Genomic DNA, 23,652 nt, shown 5'->3' on the forward strand with positions numbered 1-23,652 from the left:
CAAATCACAGCTGTGACCAGTAGTTTCTTTCAATCCATGAGTGAAGCAGAAGGAGGTTTGTGTTATTTAACCCGGGGCAAAGCCCAGGAATAGTCTTGGGGGAAGAGTGTTTGTGCTGACAGATGAGTGCCCTAACTATCAGGAGCTGTGCTTCCACTCATGCTTTCTTTCAGACCCAGTAGGTCTTGAATTCTTTAAAATAAGACAGTTTTAGTAGGATAGATGGGGAGTGCTCTCCCATCTGTCATGGTATAAAGCGCGGTAGTGTTCCCAAGGAAAATGGGAGATGTGGGCTTGAGCCTTCTCAAGAGGAGGATGAAAGTGACCTTGTGATTCTCCTGTCTCCCAAATAAGTGCTCTACCTGCTCTAACAGAAAAGTTCTCATATATCTCATCCTACTTCCTCTGCTTTCTTAAAAGCACAAACTGTGCATCTCCTCCCTGCTTGCCATTTGGGAAGGGTAGAATTTCCCTTCCTTTCAAGCTGAAGTTACTTACCGGAGCAATTCCTGGTACTTGCGGAATTGTCTTCCTGTAGCCCCAAGAAAAGTAGGATATCTGGTTTGCTTCTGCTGGCCCTGGTTTTCTCTTGGTTAGCATTTGGTTGTGCTCCACTTGTAGTAGCTGCTCTGAGTCCTGTTTTGGAGCTGCTGAGTCTCCACATGGTGTGTGTGGTGCCCAGTACAGACCTGTGGGTTCTGTTCCAGTGTCCGAGCGCCCAAAAGTGAGGAGCTGCAGCACTGTTTATTCGATTTTGCCTCGAATCTATATGTAATAAACACTTAAGAGATGGAAAACCCAGTGAGTAATAAGAGCAATAAGGGATACACAAAATAGCTGATACCAGTGAAATCTAACAATCCTCATTTTCTGTTATTGCAAGGTTTGTAGGAAGAGATTATGTAGCTATTGATGACATAACCTGATAATGTGCTTTTGTTGCAAGTAAAAATCTTGTGTACTATGTTATAATACAGAAAATACTTGGTGTTTTGAGAGATTTCATATCTATAAAGACATGTTTAGAGTGGTGCATGCAGTGCAGTATAGTTTGCAGAGGTTGAAAAAATGACTTTCAGATTGCAATCAGCATGAATAATTAACGTTTTACGTCAAAATGTGGGGAAGTCAAAAGCAGGGTCCTAAAGGGATTGGACTTCCAAAGCTATTCTTTGCAATTCTGTTCCAAAAGAAAGATAAATACGCTGAGAAAGAGAGATGGCTGCACAGAGCAGAGCCGTACCACGGTCTGATACCTGTGCTGAAATGGGCAAGTGTAAAGGGTGAGAGATTCAGTTTACGGATACAATGCAAAGTGCTACACACCTGGGGAGTGGGAATAATTGGCAGGGGTTTGGAAAATGCGAGTGCTGCTTAGCATGCAAAGGAAAGCTACTAACAGCCTCTTCATGGCTCATAAACCCACTACGCCAACCCAGTCAGCGCCATTGCAAATGCATACATCCAGTGGGAGCTGTTGTCAACCGACGAGGTAATCATCCCCGTTTGGCAAGACTGCGTTTAGACTGCTGCATGCCATGCCATGTCTTTCATTGGAAAACAGACCTTTGAGAAGTTAGGAAAAGTTTAAATGGGCAATTCAAATAGTAAAGGCAGGGCTGATGAAAATTAATTCCAGGTGCAAAGGGAAATTAAAGGGAAATAACTGAACAGATGATAATAGAAGAGCAGAAAATGAACCGTTTTCCTGGAAGAAAAACAAGGTGTTTTTTTAATTGAAGGTGTTCCCATTCAGGTAAAGAGAAGACCTAAGTGCTCAGCAGTTAGAGTAGTTGTTCACGTTTCCTGTCATTTCAAAAAGACACATGATGCATCTGCATCTTGTATTGAACAAAGCTGCTAGAATAAGGTCTGTGCAGTCTGAAGTGAAGGGTATTTGGGGTGCAGAGTTCAAAAGAAATGTTGCAACAGGAGTTTGTTGGAAATTAATCTGCAGAATAAAGACTGGTTGGATGTGGATTGGGAGTAAGGAGTATTATGTTGGCATTTTTTTATTTATATAAAGTTATTGTCATTAAATAAAATGGTACATTTAGTTAATTGCATCTTTAGGGCCAAGATAATTTTCAGCCTGTTACTACAGATTTGCACAAATATAACAGAAAGCACAATGTAGCCATAGGTATTTCCTAAGAAGGCTTAAAATCTAACTTCGTGAAGTAAACTGCCTGTTAAGATAATCGTATGTCTGAGTGTGAACAACAGATGTTCAGAAATGGTTTGAGAGAAAACCTAGTGTGGTTACTGGTTACAATACTAAAGACTGTAGATGGGATGGGTGGGCTTCAGCCTTCAGCTATGAAATTGCTCTCTGCACCCGAATGCGGTAGCAGTGGTTTTTTTCTAAAATGGAAGCTGGGTATATGATACATCAGCAAGATTAATAGATGCCATGATTCCCAGACAGACATGGGAGTGACAAAACTGGTTGTGGTTCTTCAGGAAAACTTAGTAAGTTATGTTGTCTTTGGGAGGGCCTTTGATCTGCCTGCTATGCTTCTCAAATCCAAAAAGTATTTTTTTTTCCTTGGACTGGTAAATTGACTGTTTTGAAGAATCGCTTTTCAAAATGCTCTTCCCCGACTTGCTGATTTTGTCCATGTCTGGTGTCCATGCAGTACATTATAGCCCACAAACCTCAAAGTGACTTTAACCAAAAAAACCCCTCAAAGCCAGAGTTAGCTTCAAAATGAAAAAAAAAAAAAGGGGGGGGGTAAGAGAAGAAATTAGCTTTTAGACCTTCTAGTGTTTTAAGTCTTTGTATTATATTTCAATCATGTTTGTAAAATTTCTTTTACATCACTTGGATGCAAAATATTTTGATTTGTGGTACTTTTTCTCATTAAAGCCACAAGTCTTGCTTAAGCCCTTCAGTCTATATGAACTTCAAATGTCTTAAGGACTACAGTAAAATCTTGAGAGCTGTCTCACAGCCAACCAGCCTGTGAAAAGCTCTCAGGTTTAGTTTCCCCATTGCTATTCCAGAGTGACAGCTCGGACAGAAGAAAGTGGGAGGGGAGTGCATCACCCTCTTGCCTTAAGTGCAGATCCCAGAGTCTCTCTGTGTCTCGGCAAGATCTCTCAGATCCTGGAAAAAAATCAGAACAAGTTCCCAAAGGCACCAAGTATCAGCAGCAACTGTGACCCATAAACATCACATTTGTGGCACCAGCCTCAAGATGAGACCTCAGCACGGTGACTACAGGCACTAATGCAGTTCATTCTCCCAGTTCAGCAGACTGATCAAGCTGGGACTGCTTTCCTCTTTGAAGGCAAGAAAAAAAATGTGCAAGGCCTGGGCTGGTTTTCATTTGTGCAAGTACCACCTTTTTTGGGAACAGCAAGGGTGTGAAACCAGCCTACGGAGCCTGCTGTCAGCAGTGGGTGTCACAGCCCACAGCCAGTCAATAGTCATTAGGAGCCAAAAAGGCAGAGAAACCCGGCCAACTCAAGCAAAAGATGCAGCAGCAAAGAAGAGCGCAGAAATCTGGCGTTACTTCTCGCATTGTGGTCTGCTTTTATTCTTGCTGTATTAAAACTGTCATGGCTTTATGCTAATGGGGTTCATTCCTAGCCAGTGATTATTATGCTTTGAATTAGCAGTGCTCTTGAGAGTATTTTTCACAAAAAAAAAGAGGTAGTCTTTCTGAGAAATAGGAGCAAGAGGGAAAAAGAGCTGTTACTTGCATTAGCTCAGAGCTCTGTGTGTTTGGAGAGGATGAAGGAGAAGGGCCACGTTCGTGGCTGATGGAGAGCACAGCAGGACTCCCAGAGCACAGATCTGTGTGAGAGACGATACTGAAATTCAGAGAAGAGCAGTCAAAATATGGAAATGGTTTTGATGGTGTGTTTGACTTTTAATGAACCCGCCCTTTGGGTAAATTACTTTTGACTCCAGCATTAGTTTTGCCTGGCTGTGAATCCATACTCGTTTACCCTGAATGGGAAAAGCTTCCCTGGGGGCAGTGAAAGCCCAGCTGGTGTGGGACGGAGGGGATGTGCAAAGGAGAGGGTTTTTAAGGGATGTCAGTTCTCTGGGGAATGGCCTCAGCAGTACCAGTTAGGACCAGCTCTCAGAGGAGCTGTTGCAAATCTGAGATTTACTAACTAAGGCACCTGGGTAGCAGAAATGGTGGCTCTGATGGGGAAAAGGAGAGAGGGTGAGCAGCAAGAGGAATTTCATTATATTTCAGCTGTGCGTTTATGCAGCAGGAAGCCTAATTCAGCAGCAGTAGTGTGTCATTCCCAGTTTGCTCAATGGGCCGCTTCTACACCCTGTATCCCCCAGGTAAGGCAGCAAAGACAATACCAGCCCATTACTTTTAGCAGCATCTCTAAAAAATCGCAGCAGTGGAACACAGTGTCATCTTATGTGCTTTAACGACAGGCATCTTAAAAATGGAGGCGGGGGAAAAGGCATGGTCCCTTTGGATCTGCATATAAAGTGAGGTGGTCTGTACCCCATGCTGGTCTTCAAAGCCCAGCAGGTTCCAGTGAAATCAGAAAGCGTAAGGAAATTTCTGATTTCCTCTTCTTTTTACCCTCACAGTTTGTTCAGCATAACCAGGCAATTTCCAGCCTTGATGCAGCATGTCCCAGACCCTGTACAGGACAGAGCCCTGTAATGGATTTTCTCTAGAAGAAGGTATTTCTGTAGGCAGTTGTGCACAAAGAGCTGGAACCGAATGAAATGCTTTGACCGGACTACCTTTTTTCCCTCTGCTTTAAATGGAAAGAAGATGTTCTCAGAAATGTCTGTATTTCTCTCTATTACCCCAAAGAATAATTGTTTTTAACCATTTCCACTGAAGCAGTTGGGGTCTCTCTATCTTGGTGGCTAGCTTTTTTTTTCTGTGGAAAGTTATAGGCAGCTGTATCTGGTAGTGATATTTTACAGGAAGAAGGGTTGTGTTGCCAATGTTAAAAACAAACAAAACAGCAATAACAAAATAACCAGCCTTCTTGCAAAAACCTTAGGGGCTCAAATAGTATTTCAGCGTGGAGTTCTGATAACGAAACTTCCTTTGTGTTAGAGCTGCGTCTCTGGCTGTTCCCATGAAAACGCACCTAAATTTGGCACACTTAAAGCCTCGGAAAAATTTCCATTGAGACACAGGAGAATTTGCCAGCCAAAATCTCTGATGATTCTGTCAGCGTGGAGTAGATGTGCTCATCCCTTCAGAGCTATGTTCTTGCTGAGGTTCCCGAGCCCCTGCTCATGGCTGAGGTTAATACTTAATATACTAGAGGTGAAATAGAAACACAGGGGTGCTGGCTTCAGAGCAGGAGAGGTGGCAATCTGTGTCCTGTCTTTAGGAATCCAGACTGTGTTTGTGCAAACCACTCAAACCAGTTTTACTGGCAGTGTCGCACTACAACACAAGCCTGGGAAATGATATCCCTTAAAAAAAACCCACCCAACCAATACCAACAACTTTAAAAAAACCCACAAAAACCCCTCCTGTATGCTGACTGAATTGCGCAGATGCTTTTTTTAGGGAGAGAGAGTGCATGCTTCAGCCCAGGGCTGGGAGAGCTTATTGCAGCCTTGGCACCTGTGGCATGGAGAGACCCTTGCCCCTGGGCTACTGGTACCTTCCCCCTGTCGGTGTTTTCCTTTGCGGTCCTGGCTTACCTCTCTCTGTGCCTCTAATCACAGGGACATTACTTCTCAAAACTATCAGCATACATTTTCCCTGCAAATGTGAGGGGGGACCACGCAATGTGACGCCAAGTGACCACCCCCAGACTTCTCTTGCTCTCATCGGGGAGGAAGGAGAATTTAAATTTTTCAGATTTTTTTTAAAGTATTGAGATGATCATGATGTATTACAGTGTAAAGGTTGCAGAAAGCTGAATTTTTTAACAACAGAAGCTCAGTGAATGCCCCCCTAGGGAATTCAGCCCTAAGTGTGGACTCTATTAAAATTCTCCAAGTCCCTGTAATAAAAGATAAGTTTAAGAATTGGAGGGGAATGAGTGGGCAGAAAAGTGGGACTGGAAGGAACCTTCTGAATTGTTAGCACCCTTTCTGTCACTAGGAAATTCCTAATGCAGCCCCTTTTGTAACCTAGGCAGTTTTAATGGACATGGTAATGATACCAGAGGGTCATTATTTATCAGGGTCCTTGCTCCTGATAAATATTAGTTCATGGAAATGTCTCTTTCCATTGCAAAAAAAGACTTGCAATATTTCTTTTAAGCAGTATTGCATCATTTTTTTGGAGCTTTCTCTTCCCCAGTCTCTGTCACGCTTCCCCAGGAATGGCTGGCGGATGGACTGCCAGCTGTCTAGAGCGATGCAGAACAATTTGTTAAAGATTATAACTTTGCTATTGTAATAATCCATATTCCTGTTGAAAGTGATTGTTAATATTGATCTTTACAGTAGATTATGGATTCTACTGAAAAGAAAGAAAATAATGTTAAAATAATAAAGACTACAATTTTTTCCCTTTTTTACTGTTCTCTGTAACCATGGAAAATTTTGACCATCTGTGTGGTTCTCTGGTAATTTATTAAAGCATTTATTTCACTCTCCCCCCTTTTTTTTTTCTCCTTTTCTTGCTGAAACTACAGCTGAGGAAGTGGAAAGACTGGCTGCAATGCGTTCAGATTCTCTAGTACCTGGGACTCACACGCCTCCAATCAGAAGAAGAAGCAAATTTGCCACTCTCGGAAGGCTTTTTAAGCCATGGAAATGGAGGAAGAAGAAGAGTGAAAAATTTAAGCACACTTCGGCAGGTAATAGCTGCGGTCGGGTTGGTTTGTTAATCTGGAACTGTTTGCTCAACAAGGCTAAAAATTTGTAATGCAGCCCCAATTTATACATGTTTTTAAGGTTGTTGAAGCTTGGCTTGGAGAGATTTCTCAGAGTCTAAGAGATCTTTAACTTTGTTACCAGCTTTTTCTTTAAAAAAAAGCAAAACAACATATTAGGTGCACTACAATTAAAGCAGCAGCTCACCAAAGCTGTGTATTCAGGTTCTGCTACTAGAGCTAGAGGGTAACCCAGAAGATAGCTTGTTACATTGATTTAGCAGATTATGGGTAAAGGAAATGCAGTATGAAAAGACACTAGTGGAGGATTAAGCCACAGTCAAACTCCTGTAAGTGCTAATAGAGGAGCGAGAAAAATACATGACAGAGTTGTTGACGTTGTGTTGAGTAACTTGCATAACCATAAATTGTTTGTTCCATTGGGCAGGAAAGATATGCTACTTGTTTTCTGAGAAAAACAAATCTCTCTTCCTGCTACACCCCTCCTTCTGCCATTGCTTTCTAACACTCCTGGTTTAAGACTCTTTTTGATTAAAAAATAAGTATGGAAAACTGCAAAAACGTGTTTTTATATTGTAAATTGGTCTGAGTAAGAATCCCAGATCCAGGCACTGATGCATGTGGTGGAAGTTTGTACCTGGCATGTTTGTTTTGAAGCTTTGTGATCTATTTAGAAGGTTTCTTTTCTTTGTTCTTCAACAATGACTAATAATAACTACAAGTGGTTTTGCAAGTCTTGAGCCTGGATTGTCTGTGAGAAAACATGAATTTTCTTCTGATTTCTTATTGTTCTCACTAGAACTAGAAAGAAAGCAGTAAGGATCTTAGAATCATAGGATCATAGAATAGTTTGGGTTGGAAGGGACCTTTAAAGGTCATCGAGTCCAACCCCCCTGCCATGGGCAGGGACATCTTCAACTAGATCAGGTTGCTCAGAGCCCCGTCCAACCTGACCTTGAAGGTTTCCAGGGATGGGGCATCCACCACCTCTCTGGGCAACCTGTCCCGGTGTTTCACCACCCTCAGCATAAAAAATTTCTTCCTTATATCTAGTTTATATCTACCCCCCTTTAGTTTAAAGCCGTTCTGCCTTGTCCTGTCACAACAGGCCCTGCTAAAACGTTTGCCACCATCTTTTTTATAAGCCCCCTTTAAGTACTGATAGGCTGCAAGAAGGTCTCCCCAAAGCCTTCTCTTCTCTAGGCTGAACAACCCCAACTCTCTCAGCCTTTCCTCATAGGAGAGGTGTTCCATCCCCCTAGTCATTTTTGTGACCCTCCTCTGGACCCGCTCCAACAGGTCTGTGTCTTTCTCATGCTGAGGGCTCCAGAGCTGGACGCAGTACTCCAGGTGGGGTCTCACCAGAGCAGAGCAGAGGGGCAGAATCCCCTCCCTCGACCTGCTGGCCACGCTTCTTTTGATGCAGCCCCAGGATACGGTTGGCCTTCTGGGCTGCGAGCGCACATTGCTGGCTCATGTCCAGCTTCTCATCCACCAGTACCCCCAAGTCCTTCTCGGCAGGTCTGCTCTCAATCCCTTCATCCCCCAGCCTGCATTGATACTGGGGGTTGCCCCGACCCAGGTGCAGGACCTTCCACTTGGCCTTGTTAAACCTCATGAGGTTCACACGGGCCCACTTCTCAAGCTTGTCCAGGTCCCTCTGGATGGCATCCCGTCCCTCTGGCATGTCGACCGCACCACTCAGCTTGGCGTCATCTGCAAACTTGCTGAGGGTGCACTTGATCCCACTCTCTATGTCATTGATGAAGATATTAAACAGTACCGGTCCCAAGATGGACCCCTGCAGGACACCACTCATCACCAATCTCCATCTGGACATTGAGCCATTGACCACTACCCTCTGGATTCGACCATCTAACCAATTCCTCACCCACCAGACAGTCCACCCATCAAATCCATACCTCTCCAGTTTAGAGAGAAGGATGTTGAGGGGGACCGTGTCAAAGGCCTTACAGAGGACCAGATAGACGACATCTGTAGCCCTTCCCATGTCCACGGATGTAGTCACTCCATCATCGAAGGCCACTAGGTTAGTCAGGCAGGGCTTGTCCTTGGTGAGGCCATGCTGGCTGTCTCAAATCACCTCCCTGTCCTCCACGTGCCTTAGCATAGCTTCCAGGAGGGTCTGTTCCATGATCTTCCCAGGCACAGAGGTGAGACTGACTGGCCTGTAGTTCCCTGGGTCTCCCTTTTTTCCCTTTTTAAAAATGGGGGTTATGTTTCCCCTTTTCCAGTCACTGGGAACTTCACCGGACTGCCACGACTTCTCAAGTACGATGGATAGTGGCTTAGCAACTTCATCCGCCAGTTCCTTCAGGACCCGCGGATGGATCTCATTGGGTCCCATGGACTTGTGCACCTTCAGGTGCCTTAGATGGTCTCGAACCTGATGTTCTCCCACAGTGGGTGGCTCTTCATTCTCCCAGTCCCCACCTTTGCCTTCTACGGCTTGGGTGGTGAGGCTCGAGCACTTGCCGGTGAAGACTGAGGCAAAAAAGTCATTGAGTACCTCCATCTTTTCCGTATCCCGGGTAACCAGGTCTCCCGTTTCCTTCCGGAGAGGGCCCATATTTTCCCTCATCTTCCTTTTATTCCCGATGCACCTATAGAAGCTTTTCTTGTTGCCCTTGATGTCCCTGGCCAGATTTAATTCTATCAGGGCTTTAGCTTTCCTAACCTGATCCCTGGCTGCTCAGACAATTTATCTGTATTCCTCCCAGGCTACCTGTTCTTGCTTCTACCCTCTGTAGGCTTCGGTTTTTTGTTTGAGTTTGTCCAGGAGCTCCTTGTTCATCCATGCAGGCCTCCTGGCATTTTTGCCTGACTTCCTCTTTGTTGGGATGCATCGCTCCTGAGCTTGAAGGAGGTGATCCTTGAATATTACCCAGCTTTCTTGGGCCCTTTTTCCCTCCAGGACTTTGTCCCATGGCACTCTGCCAAGCAGATCCCTGAAGAGGCTAAAGTCTGCTCTCCTGAAGTTCAGGGTAGTGAGCTTGCTGCGTGCCCCAAGGATCTTGAACTCCACCATTTTGTGGTCACTGCAGTCCAGGCTGCCCTTGAGCTTCACATTCCCCACCAGCCCCTCCTTGTTGGTGAGAACAAGGTCCAGCGTAGCACCTCTCCTCGTTGGCTCCTCTACCACTTGGAGAAGGAAGTTATCATCGACGCATTCCAGGAACCTCCTGGATTGCTTATGCCCTGCCGTGTTGTCCCTCCAACAGGTGTCAGGGTGGCTGAAGTCCCCCATGAGGACCAGGGCTTGTGAGCGTGAGGCTGCTCCTATCTGTCTATAGAGGGCCTCATCCACTCGGTCTTCCTGGTCAGGTGGCCTGTAGCAGAGCCCCACCATAATGTCACCTGTCCCTGCCTTCCCTTTAATTCTGACCCATAAGCTCTCTGTCAGCTCCTCATCCATCCCCAGGCAGAGCTCCATGCACTCCAGCTGGTCATTGACATAGAGGGCAACACCCCCTCCTCATCTCCCCTGCCTGTCCTTCCTAAAGAGCCTGTATCCCTCCATCCCAACACTCCAATCATAGGAGCCATCCCACCCTGTCTCCGTGATGCCAATAAGGTCGTAGCCCTGCAGGCGTGCGTACGTCTCTAACTCGTCTTGTTTATTCCCCATGCTACATGCGCTTGCATAGAGGCATTTAAGTTGGGCCCCTGATGAGGCTGTCTTACTGGCTGGAATTCCTTCGTGCTGCTCTTCAGGCACTCTCCTGCTCCTTTAAGCACCAGAAGAGGCTTGAGTTACAGCCCAGTTGCTCTCTGACCTGTTTATTGCACAGTGGAAGCTTTCAGGCAGGACTTGACTGTACCTTCTGGCACCCCGAAGCCTGTACTCCTGAAAACGGCCCATAATTGTGTGAGAAGTCTCATTTAGCTAAGTGCGAATTCTTACATGAAGTTAAATGCAGAATAAGAGTTTTCAGGGTTTATACCTGAAGGTGCTCTTTACTGTGTGCTGTTTAGGCTGCTCTCTGATTCATCAGGCAAAGCCTAATGAACTGGAATAGATGGCTGTATTACTCTGAGTGATGATCGTATTTTTTGACTTGACGGCTGAGAAGCTATTGTCACCAAAAATGACATGTTTCTGCAAAACAAAAGGCTTGTCTTTCATGTTCTGTATCAGTCACAACCATAGTGCAGTGTAGCAGGATTTCCATAAAAACCGTATACCTCTTAGGGATACGTGGACGCTGTGGTGACAACTACTTTGAAGCTAGTTCCAGCATGCTGGTTTAGTTGGTTACAACTAGGAGGATAACCACGGCAGTTCAGGAGGTACCATGGGTTGCCAAAGCCTGCCTAGTATTTATGTGTATGGTTTATCCAGCTCCGGGAGCTGGGGCTGAGCTGCATACTGCTGTGGTTAGACCGATTAGTTTGAAGCTGGCTTGAATACGCCTACATAGTCTGCTCTGGGCATTACAAGAAGTGTTATGTAGATTTGCCCCATTTACCAAAACGTGGAAAGTACACAGTGATTAAAACTAGAGTAAAAACATGTATATCCTTTTCTCAGAGCAGAAGGAAGCTTTACCAGACATACCAGCAGATCTCCTCCCCTAGTAAGAGGGACTTAAGTGTCTGAAAAACTAATTTAAAAGCTGGGTCTCCAGGTTGCAGTACTGGGTTTGATCTCAGCTGAATCCAAAACCTTTCTTTTTTCTTTTTCTTTTAATTTTCATTTCTAGTAAGCTAACAGTATCCTGCAGCTGCTCTACAAAATTGGTATTCCTGTCAGCTTCCCTGCTACTAACTGCAGCAAAATTGACAAGGATGTCAAATTTGCTGAGCACCCTGCAGGAGGCACTGGGAGAGATTTACTTCTGGACTGTACCAGAGCTGGGGACTCCACGGTTTCCATCATCCCCAACCCCGGGGAGCAGGAATCCACCAGGATCCTACCAGACCCCCCTGGCACTTCGGCAGCATTGGTTGAACCTAGGATGTGTAATACAAAAGACTTTACACCCGGAACACTAGCATTTTTCTGCCAGCATTTCCATGACCTCTCATCTAACACCTCAGATCTCACTGAGAAAACATATTTAATTTTTGTAATGTATCAAAGGACAAGCTTCTGAGATGGCATAACAAGAGCCAGCATGAAACTTCCTAATACCGGCTTATTTTCTTCTAGTGCACTGATAAATGTGACGCTTGGAAAAAAATTTTTCCCATTAGTGTCCTACAGGCATGCACCTAAGCTTTCCCACATGCATAAAACATCAGTAATTATCAAAAAATAAATACTAATACAAGTATTTTATTAGACTCTTATTTGCTGCAACAATAGATTCAATTATTTTCAATGTCGAAAGCAGTAAGGGTCAAAACACATGACCTTATCTGTTGGAACTTCCTTTGAAATTAATGGGAGTCTTTTTCTGGGAGAGGACTGGAAGAAAGAAAGAGTCAGGATGATATTTAAGGTTGAAAGGTTGCCTTTTTCTTGAGATTTCCAAGTGCTATTTTGTATCCATATCTCTATCAGACTAAAAGCTCTGATTATTTATTCAGAGATGAATGCTTTAAAATATAGTTCTGTGCTCAGTGGGCAAAAAACTCTTTTAGGTAATAGGAAAAGTTATTTCCTGACACCTGATAATTGCGTAAGATGAGATAGAAAATCTGTAATTTGATTGATGGAGGACCTCAATGTTGTGCTTATTATATATGGTTCCTTTCAGCACATCGATACTCATATCATGATGTTTAAGCATAACAAGTCCCCCATCCTCCATCTTCATTATTGTATTGTCACTGACAAGCAGAAGGTTAAAAGGATGCATGTGTTTCATATACTTTATATGTTTATAGGTTACGTTGGTTTTGATATCCCTGTAGTGACTATGCAGAAAGGTTTAAAGTCTGACATTGCCTTGGTGCTGACTCGGTCACGAAGGTGAAAGTCATGGGTTTTGATGCAGACATCTAATGCCTTTGCCTTGCAGTTGGTCTGTCTGTGAGCATCATCATTAGCTATTTTGTAGAGTGACCAGAGCAGGTAGAAAAGATCACACTATGGGGTGGTCTGTTGCTGCAGATGCTAAGCGCCAGATGAGCCCGCATCTGGGGTTTGATTTGAGCGACCTCTTCTGCTGGAAGGTAGAGTATTAAGGAGGTTGTTCAGGACATGCACTGTGAGTGACGGATGGGCTCCATCTGTGGACAGGCTCACTCTCAGAGCAAATGGGAAGGGAGATTTTACTGGTTGAGGGACACCAGTGTACCACAGCAGGGCGAGAAACAAGTTAATTCTCACAGTAATCCTCCTCCTGGACAGAAGTGAAGCTCCCCCCAGCACAGCGCATTTTTCAGTGTCGGGATTGCAAATCATTTTACCACAGAAGGTCCTAATGAAAGTCTTTTCATGGACCCTGAAACTCCCACAGTACAATATAAACGTTCCTGACAGTGAAGTTATATATACAGGGAGTTAGACAAAGAAATTAAATTCAGCCACAATGTTATTCATGCTATAGTCAAAAGTGTGGTGTATTTTTTTTAACTCACCTAAAACTTCATCTTGCACAGAAAGTGTGGAAACCTTTATCACCATGGAGGGCTGAGGGCCCCTCACAGCAATGAGCAGTATGATAAAGCTGACAACTCTAGCTTTGGGAGCACAGGCAAACTTCTAAATGGCAAGATTATATCAGTTGATGGGATGGTTTCTTATAACTGATAAGGAGCAGTCTCACTTATGGCAGAAGAAGCCAGGAAGAAACAGTGAATTTTCTTTGCCCGAGCACGTTTCCTTGGCTGGATGCAGCTGGGATGGCTCCAGCAGGCTGCACAAGGTTTTTGAAGCCACACTGGGCTCTCTGGGAATCGGCAAAGCAGATAGCAAAAGAGAAAGGTGACTGTCTCCTCAGCCAGACCTTTATCATTGTTTTTAATGCCTTGATCTTCTTGTTCTCGCCTTGATGTAAATTTGAAAACAGTTCCTGGGTGTGCTGTTGTTTTATTGCAGTGCCATACACATGCTGGTGAAATGTCATTTCTTGGCAATGTTTTGGAGAAGGAGGCACTTCTGAAATAAAGAAGCCTGAAGGAAGATAGGTTCTGGGCTTATTTGAAATATTATTGAGGTTTTTTACCACTATATTCATCAAGAGCCAACTGCTTGCAACCTTTCAGAAAAAAGTATTTCAGCTGCTTGCAGGAGTCTGAATAGGGGAAAAAAGATCTTGTTTTGCCATTTCACATTTCTGGTGACCTTCATTTTAAAGAATTGGTGTGTCTGTCTTCCCCCATCCTTGCTCCCTGAGTTGCAGTGCTCAGGCAGAGGGGAGGAGGAAGCGTGTAACTTGTACTTGGAGGAAACTGGTTGGACTGAGAAGAGGAAAGCAGGAGATGCTGAGAAATTAAGGGGTGTGGAGAAAACTCGGTTTTAAGTAGGAGAGGCAAGGGGTTCAGCAATGTTTGGGTTAGGCACATAGGCACCCTGTACAATGAGCAGAGAAAATCCAGTGTCAGAAGAAAGCTCCACAGCAGCTCTATTGCTAAGTAGAGGGTTGTCTGAGACAGTCGGTCATACTAAAGAGAAAAAAGGAAATCTGTTAAAATCAGCCTTTCCATCCCTCCTAGGTACTTTGAAACCTCCTTTCATTTGTGTACCAGATCCCCCTCCTAGAAATACTTACAACTTCTTCCACAGGGCAGTGAGGACGGATGAGTCCTCTGGTGCCACGGCTCCCATCCCCAAAACCCATGGTTGAGCTAGCAAGCCATGTCCTGTTTTGTGGCCAAAGACAGACATGACAGTGACTTCCTAGCCTGGTGCTTGGGGTGCCCTCTGTAGAAGAGGGAAGTCCCACTCCTACTTCATTTAAAGCTTCGTTTGCTTTAAAGACTGGGGCTGAACAAAGTAGACTAGGATATCAGAAGAGCCAAGAGGCAAATCAGTGTGAGCCAGGCATCATCAGTTGGGTTGGGCAAGGTTGGATTGGGGGACTAGGACTTTCAGGGCAGGTTCATGGGTCGATCTGCTGCCCAAGGACCTTAGGACTCTCTTAATAGTTGTCTGTACAGAGGATGACAATCTTCTCTTGCTAGCGGTTACTATGTTAAACTGGAATAGCTGAGGTCTGCACTGAGGATCTAAAGATTAAAGCCCGATAGTATAGACAGTGACACAAAATGGAGCATCTGGATTTTTTCAGTTTGCTTTTTAGGGAGGGCATGCATGCTCTTTCATTTACTGTGATTCACGCTCAAACTGTTTAAAGAAAATTAAGTGTGCCAAACCTAAATCCACTCATGCAACCTTTAGCGGCCCCACTCCCAGAATCTGCATTAAAACAGCCGTTCATTTTATGCTCAAATGCTATTTTTTTCGCTTGCTAAGCCTCGGTGCTTTGGGTTTCCAACCAGAGTTTTTAAAAAAGTGCTCTATAAAAATTCATATGTCAATGTGTTTATATAAGTTAAGTCTCCCAGTCAGAAGAGGGATTGTTTAAATTTGGCAACACTTACAGGCAAGGACTTTCAACGTTTCTGATAAATAACAAGAAGAAAACAAAATGTGGTAAATCTGTGCAATTAGAGGAACTGCTATTCACAAACCATCCCCAGATCATTTTATTCCTACTGCCAATTATTTCTATCTACAATAGGTAAATATTTTGAACATTGCTTTCCAGAATATTCCAATCGGTAGAAATTCAATAATGTGTTGCCAGTGCTGCTCTTAAACCTTCCTATTCCCTTCTGCTTTGCTAGTGATTGCCTCTCGTGTTTTCTCATGTAGAACTCTTGGGCTGTTAAACTAGTCGTGCTATTTGGGTGAGACCTTTGCCTGGGGAAGCGAAGGAGAAGCACAGCCTGCAGACCTGCCTGCCCTCGCCTCTGCCTGTACTTTTGGGGAGGTGGTCTAGGGGGGAGAGATTTTGGGTGTTTTTTCCAAGTGCCTACCAGGTTATTGAAATCTATCGGCAAAGGTCCTATTTTCAGCCTGTACTTTGAAAGCAGTGGTTTTGTTTGGATCGTTGGCTGACAAGGATGACTGTGTTTTAAAGTACTTTATGGTCCCATTCTGTTCTCCTGAATTTTATTTAGTAACTACTGTCATCCCATGTGAAGGGTATTACTATTTCAGTTACAATTCCTCCTATACTTTCAGACCAGACTATCTCTAGTTAGGTGTGGAGTACTGCGTTTTTCTTCCTTCACCCTCCTATTCTGATGGCTTGGAAATGTAATTCTGCATTGACGTTGAGAAAGAGAGTGGAGTCTGCCCTGCAGTGTAGCTGGGTCTGAAGTTACCCTGAAGCCTGAATTACCCCAAAGTCCTGTTCTCATCCTTGATGAAGTCCATCAATGAGACTGTGTAAAACCTCTAGTAGTCCTTTCGATGTGAGACAGTGAGCAGGTGATACGGGCACTGGTCCCAGCCCGGTATTTTTGCTGTGCTGGGGCAGTTCATAGAGCATTAATGCTGTGATGAAAATCACTGATCGTTCCCAAGATTGTGGGAGAAGAGAAGGAAATGGCACTGATGTAAAACTTAGTCCCGTCTTCCAAAAAGGAGCTCCGGTTTTGTAAAAACCCAGCAATACAACCACTTTTCAGAGTTACTCAGTGCTGCTTTGTTACCTGTTTCGTGGGGGTTTTTGAGGGAGGTGCAAATTGTCATTCTCTGAAGAAAAGCACTGTTTTGCAGGAACTTGGGCTGTTCACGAATGCACATTGACTTAAGCAAATGTTTTTATCTGATGGAAATTCCAGAAAATAAGCACATTATATTTCAGTATATTCTAGATTAATTTTAGAAGAGTTTTTATTCAAATATACGTTTCCATTTCAAATTTGATTTAGATATTAACAAGTATAGCTAAAAATTTGAATTCCAAATATAAAATGACCTGACTGACAGGAAAACATTTATATTTTAAGTCTGCTGAAATATTACACTGCTTGAGCTCAAGGACTGAATAAAAAATTAAAATCCGTTTTCAGTTTTATTTTTTGCATTGATCCAAAATTGCACACTTGATGTATTCTTAATTTTGGAAGTGAAACAAAACTATTTTCTAGGTCTAAATGCAGGTTGCCCATAGCTTCTCTCTGCATGCACTAACATTTTCTTAATGTCTTTTGAGAAGCTGGCCAGAAGTTGCAATTCATGCAAAACTGTAGGCAACTTTTAAAAATTTAACCTTTTGCCTTTCTATAGAGGGAGTAAAACTAGCCTGTGTATTTGCTTACTGCAGTGGAACCGAAGATCCACAGAGATTTTTAAACCCAGAAGTCATTTGCAACCATGCAATTAGATAAACAGTCCAAAGCTTATGGTGGCAGAAGGCACTTCATAGCAAGGGAAAGCAGTGGGCGATGTTTGCTTCTTTATTGCTGGAATTATAAATTATCAGTGGTTTTAGATTTGTCATTTTAAGCAGATTAAAAGAGTTCAAATGCTTTCAGAAATTGCAGATCTAATTTGTACACAGAAGGCAGTTAAAGCGGTTGTCTGGTTTTATACTTGAACTGCCAAATGGAAGCTCCTGGTTCAAATATGGAGGGTATAATCGCTCCCCCGGGAGTGTGTATTCCACTACAGAGAGCATCGTTGTGTCTTCCTGAGATCTGCTGCAGAGCATTTCCAGGGTTTAAGAAGTGGACTTTGCTTAGCTGGACTGAAAAATGCGTTTTGGAATCGTTCTAGCCCCATGCCAGCTCTAATGGAACATGTGAGACGAGGCCCTTAAATGTGTCCCTTCTTACAGGAAAGGGATGTTTAATGAGGCTGTTTGGTTTTAATGCTAATTACATTTCCAGCTGCTGTGAAGATTATATGAGGCCGCCCAAACTGTAATACTACGACATAATTCTACAACAATGCATTCCTGTTAAAATAATACAATTAGTCCATTAGAGAATTTACAGCAAATTTTGAGGATTGAAAAATAGATGCTGTTAGTAGCATAAGCTTCTGCATGGTATATGGATTAGAGAACGTCGTTCACTGGAGATGTTTTAAGAAGTGTTTTACAACAAATCAGCAATAATAGAATATCTGGTTGGGGGGAGAGAGAATAAGCATGTTTGCAAGAAGCTCATTCTTGTGTAAAAAATTGTTGTATATCCTCAGCTGCTGTTGCTGTGACTCATGAACGTACAGTCTTCATCAGACTGGGTCCTTACAGATTATTTTAGAATGCTTTCATTTAACAACAAAATGCATTGAACTGCTTTTTATTTTTAGATTAGATTGCATTTGAAGCATGGAAATTAATTAGTATTTCTCAGACTGTTGGCTTTCGTTCTTCAGGTTTTTACTGCCCTTTTTAAAGATGCAGGGGAAAAAAGCAACATGTCACAGTGACATGGAGCCATGAGGCATCTGGTCTGTGATGAGAACAAAGACTGAGTGACAGTGGTCAGCTGTAGCACCAGGTTATCCCAGTGACCCAAAAAACCTGCAGGTCCTTTCTGGCAGGATGCTGGCGGGTCGCAGGATCCTGCTTTTAAGCAACTCGTGCCCCGGGTCATTTTTGTTATTCTGTCAAAGCAACAGCCACTGAATATTGCCATGCAAATTTGTCATCGGTCAGTAATCTATGTTGTGCAGGTGCATGTCTTGGGACTCGGTGGATTCCATCAGTGGCACCGCACAGGCCAGGTGCTTCAGCTGGGGAAATCTGCTCGGTGACTCCACCGGTTCCCCCGTACTTTGGTCAGAGGTGAGCATGGTCCTCTCGCTCCCGGAACAATGGAGAGGAAAACCTCCCATGCCCTTCAGAGACTGCTGCCGGGTAGTTTCTAAAAGCGAAATTTGTTAGATGCCTTCACTCGGAAGCACTGTTGAGGAAGTTTTATTCCTCGAATACCATTTTGTTCTTGCTCAGTGTTTCCCGCAGGGGGGAAATGAAGCAGGAATCCCTGAGGCCAGCGTGGCAGTACTTTGATTGAGCCCTACCATATCAGTGACCCGACTGACGTCTGACCCATGTTGTGACTGGGAAATGGGTTGGTACGGTAATGTGAACATGCAGCCCAATGACTCTAATCTGATGGGATTTTTTAATCACAGTAGCTGCCCTTTATTTCCATGTCTGTGAACTGCATTAAAAAGGCACATACAGCTAGATGTTTAGGGTATTGGCAGCAGGGATGAGAATCCCAGGTCCACGGGGATCTGAAACGCAGATGGCAGTCACCCAGACAAAACCATTAGCTTCCTGAGCTCTTTCCAGGGCTGCTGGGGCTAATATGTTGAGGAATAATAAGTAGTTGCTAGAAAGAGAAACTGAATTGCCCTGTGTACAGAGGTTTAATAGGAAAAATCAGATTATGAATTGGGAATCAAAGATAGCTCGATGAAGAACAGTTTCTTTGAAATCTTGGTCTGTCTTGTTTATACTAGGGCTTGTTTATACATTGTAACTTGAATTATTTAAACTGTAAATATGAAACAGATTAGTTATATCACCATAAACCCTTGGGTGGATGTTTATTCAGTCATAAACTCATTCATTTTATTTTAATTCATTAAGGCCAATTCAGTTCCGAATTAAAATGTCCATGGAAGTGTTTAATGTGGCATTGGTGATCCTCCTTGAATTACTTAATTCAGATTGCTTTTCCTGAGCACCCATGTGAGTAGCCACAGGAGCTAGTGGGCAGGAAAGAGTCGATCAGATAACTACCTTAGCTGCCACAAGAGATGGGATCTAGAGGCTCTGTTCAGTGAGAGCTACACCTGGCTACTTGAACTGACCCAAGGGACTAGGCAAAAGAAGCCCATGGTGGTGATTAGAGCATTTAATGAAGAGAGAAAGCTGTTGCTCTTTTCCAAATTCTGCTGCTAACCCATCCCAGTCTTGTTGTGCACGATGCTTATAGATTATCACTCCAAGTATTGCAGGACTTAATTGCACTTTCACCAGGTCTCCTCTTTTTTTTGGGCCATCTGTCCATGTGTAGGGTTTATTCAGAACTGCAGCTCACTAAGTCAAGTCATTCAGAGAGAATCTTGGATTCCCGTAATAAAAAGGATTATTAAAAACCCCATGTGACTGTAGAAGAAAGTCTTGGAAACCAAAAGCATGGGAAAAAAATCTGAAATTCTTACTAGAAATTAAACTCACTATTTTGGAGAAACTTACGGATTTTCTGAATATTTATAATTTGCTTTATTGATACCAATTACATTTTCAGTTCCATAGTATGGTGTCTGTATAAAGAAGACTGGAGTAGTTAAAAATAAGACTTATTTTGGTTTCCATTTATTTGTATAGGCCAAAGATATAATACTATCTGTTGTTAACTGCATTTGAGTTGTTTATTATCTACAGGATGTCCCGCACTTTTAGATAAAAGTAATGGTAGAATAGATCCATGATGCTGAACATCACGCGCTATTCCTTTTGTTCTTGCTGGAGTAGCAGGTATATGTTTCTAGGCTGAAAAATGGAATATCTTGATCTCTTATTTTGCAGCTGAATATGCGCATATGGATTTTTGAAGGAACAGACCTTAGTTCCTCTTAAAAAGGTTTTAATTTGATAATTAACACTCTTGGTCCTTTATATCTTCAGAGCTCTAGATATACATCTCTCCAAGTTAATCAGGCAATCACAAACAATTCTGTTTATCAAAACAGGCAGTAAAAATCATCCTTTTGCTGTGGTGAATGATACTTTTTCAACTTAACCAACAGCATTATTTGCCTATTTTAAAAGAGAAGTTATTAGGGAATTTACATTTGCCACTAGCTACTGCTTGAGCCTGAAAACACCAATCCCTCACCTCCCTGTGTTTTGCAGGAAGCTTGTGGTCTCCATGTGCTCTTCATTAATTCCTTAGTTAAAAGTAGCATGCGGCTGACAGCTGAACATGCATAGATAGGCAGTACTCTGAGGAAGGTCCAAAGAGTATCCAGAAATGCTGCTGCCTGAATGCGATGACGTGTATTTGTGCTGAAAATGGTAGACAATGGGTTTCATTTTCTTCCTGCTGAAGCTGTTGAATTCCCCCCCTGTCTTCATTGAGCGCAGGGTGCCTGGCAGGCAGTTGCTGAATACCAAAAGCCTTTGCTCATAGGGACAGGCCACGAAGGCTTCTGCCAGCTGCACAATCTCCCTTCTGAGGTGCTTTGTTCCCAGAAGAAGACCGTGGGACTCGGTGGGTGCTCGGCTCTCTGCAGTAGTAAGCTTTGTGTCTGCAGGCCAAAATGTTTCCAGGAGGTGTACATGTACTCAAAACGCACCCTTGCAGCCTTTTATATTTAAGTTCTGCCTCAAGACGCTTTGAAGCCCATGAATTTTCTATCACCATCATCAAGAATCAATACTGCATTCACACTTCTATGCTGGCACTTAAATTTTCAAAACTATACACGTACCTCTAATAGCCTGTGTGCTTTATGGACCTGATCGAAAGCCCCGTAAAAATGATCATTGGATTCTCTCTGGTTTTCATGGGCATAGGTTCAAGCCTGTATTAAGTAGTCATAGTAGCATTCCCCCCAATTTCGTATCTAATGAGAAAACATGCTGTAGGTAGATTAAACATCAGTTAAAAAAAGATGTAGTTGGCTGTGAGTGACATATTCAGATGGCATTTGGACTAAAGTTTAGATATGCCTGAGTGGTGGTGTTTTTTCTCATCAGCTAGTGGCTTCTTGTACTTCATCTCCTGTGGAGGATTTTAGTTTACAGTTGTGGGGAAAAACAACTTGATAATTCCATGAGCAACAGAACTTAGGAAATCCCATTTTGTATGGGTTGCTTCTTCCTGGATCTTTTGCTGTTTAATCATGAGGCTAGGAATGGCAATTTGGATCAATTTTCTCTAACCAGCCTCCCAGTTTCTCTGAACTTTAGAAACGTAACAAATTTCTGGTCTTTTGTCCTGCTGCCAAAGTTGGAAGCAGGTAGTGAAGTTGTCAGCGAGGGCAGAGAAAGACAGGAAAGCCACTACTGCTGCTAGAAGTACACGGGAATGGATGGGAGAAAACAGGCATTGGCTGGCTGGTACAGAAAAGGATACCTTGGCTGTTCTGGTTTTAGACTGGGCAATGAAATTGGGAGAGTGGCAACGCACCTGGCATCCTTTTACAACTTCAGTCTTGACTCCAAAATATGTGGAACACCTCTAATCAAATATACTTCTGTAAGGAATGCACAGATCAGGACAGGAAACTTCTGAGAAATTGTCTATGGAAATAATTTGGGATTTTATGGTCAGTGGAGAATCCTTGTGTGTCCTCACCCTTCCATTTGCTTTGAAAAGGAGGTAGGAAGGAGAAGCTATTATTGACGTGGCGTTATTTGGAGGACAGGAATTAGACATTAGTAAAATTTAACAAACATTATATTTGCCTGTAATTAATTGTATCATAGTTACAGTCTTTTCACCAGAACAGCTGAGGATGTAAGAAGCTTTTTCTCCCTTTTTTAAAATTGGAAAACCTTCATTAGCTGCACTCCAAAGAGAACCCCATGCTACAGTGGGTGTAGGGGCGGGCAACAAGTCAAAACAAGGAGGGAAAAGAAAAGGCAGAGTCATGGCAGCCACTTCTGGAGGTGCAGCGGTAATCCTGAGTGCATTAGCACTGTCCTGTTGAGCATTTCAGTGCTCCTTGCAGCGTGATGGAGCTCTGCGCCACCTCACAACTTTGGTTGTAAACCAGTTGGGACATAGTTTCCCAAGCCCCTTGGTGTTAGCCAGGGCATGAATGGCACTCTGCAGGCATTTGTGGGGTTTGGATCAGACCCCTGGGAGAGAGAGAGAGGGAGGTTTCTCTGCTGACAAATGAATGCAGAACTGTTGTGGGAGTTTCGTGCGTTCCCCGTGAAGCACGGCGAGAGGGCAGGTGTCGGCTAGGGTGGAACAGAGGCACAACAACTTACTCATTCCTTCTGATTTTCCAGTTGATCTTGAGATTTGTACAGAGGCTGCGCGACAGCATCTGGAACTGTTTGTGTGATACCCCTTGCTTACTGATAAGTGAAAATGTGTTTCCTCAGTCTTCCAGTAGCTTTCCTAAGGGGTCAGGCTTTGGCCATCCTCATCCTGGTTAGCTGGGACAATATCTCAGGAAATGGTTATGTTTTTATGATTCTGTGGTTTATTTTCAAGGACTTGCAGCCTGTCCCGTTGGCTAGGAAGAGTACAAAATCAGTCAAGATCTAAAATTCTGAATTCTACAAATAGATGACATTTTGCAATATTTGATCCTAGTAGGGCACAAACCTCAGTAATTGCTCTTTGGATCATGTCTCATTCAGCCCTTGAATTAATAGTTTTGAAAATTTCACATGGGTGCTTTAATTAGCTTGGAATGAACAATGTCAAAGGCAAGGGGTTATCTTGAGTGTAGAATAAATAACTGGTCTACTTGTTTTTCACAAGGCAGGTGAATGCCCACCGTAACCCCTACCAGTCGTAAATCCCCTACTGCTGCACAGATGTTGTGTTCTCTGATGATGATCTGTTAATTGAAAGACTCTGTAAATCTTTTCTGGCTTTTATTTACTTATTAACTAGAGGATAATTATAATTCTTTATCTCTGTAATCTCATTCAGCTTTTGCTACAACTGCTTTTTTCCTCTGACTGGGAGTAATTCATGTATGAAGAGCTCTTAGACCACCACCATCGCCAGGAATGGGTGTACTGTAATGGCCTCAGTCCATCCTAGAAGGGGAGCTCAATGCTGTGGAGAATGGTTTTCCTCCACCATAACAGGATAATTCACTGCAGTATGCACTGGCCTCTGCCAGGATCTTGTCCTTGTTGCGTCTGTCTCTCTGCAGAGGTATAGGAGGGGAAGGTAGAATCTGAGTATTTCTTGGTGTACGTATGCACC

The 23,652-nt window shown here is 43.3% G+C and overlaps 1 protein-coding gene across 8 annotated transcripts in view; it reads left to right on the plus strand.

Moving 5' to 3' along the window:
* The window catches only part of PHACTR1 (phosphatase and actin regulator 1), a 362,855-nt gene that overhangs the window by 221,050 nt on the left and 118,153 nt on the right, over nt 1–23,652 (plus strand). For all 8 annotated transcript variants that reach the window (XM_076330546.1, XM_076330544.1, XM_076330547.1 and 5 more), the window contains one exon: nt 6,601–6,765. In XM_076330546.1, coding sequence (XP_076186661.1) covers nt 6,601–6,765 — 165 coding nt within the window. The remainder of the gene's footprint in view (nt 1–6,600; nt 6,766–23,652) is intronic.

This window comes from Aptenodytes patagonicus, chromosome 2, assembly GCF_965638725.1.
Source record: "Aptenodytes patagonicus chromosome 2, bAptPat1.pri.cur, whole genome shotgun sequence".
NCBI lineage: Eukaryota > Metazoa > Chordata > Aves > Sphenisciformes > Spheniscidae > Aptenodytes > Aptenodytes patagonicus.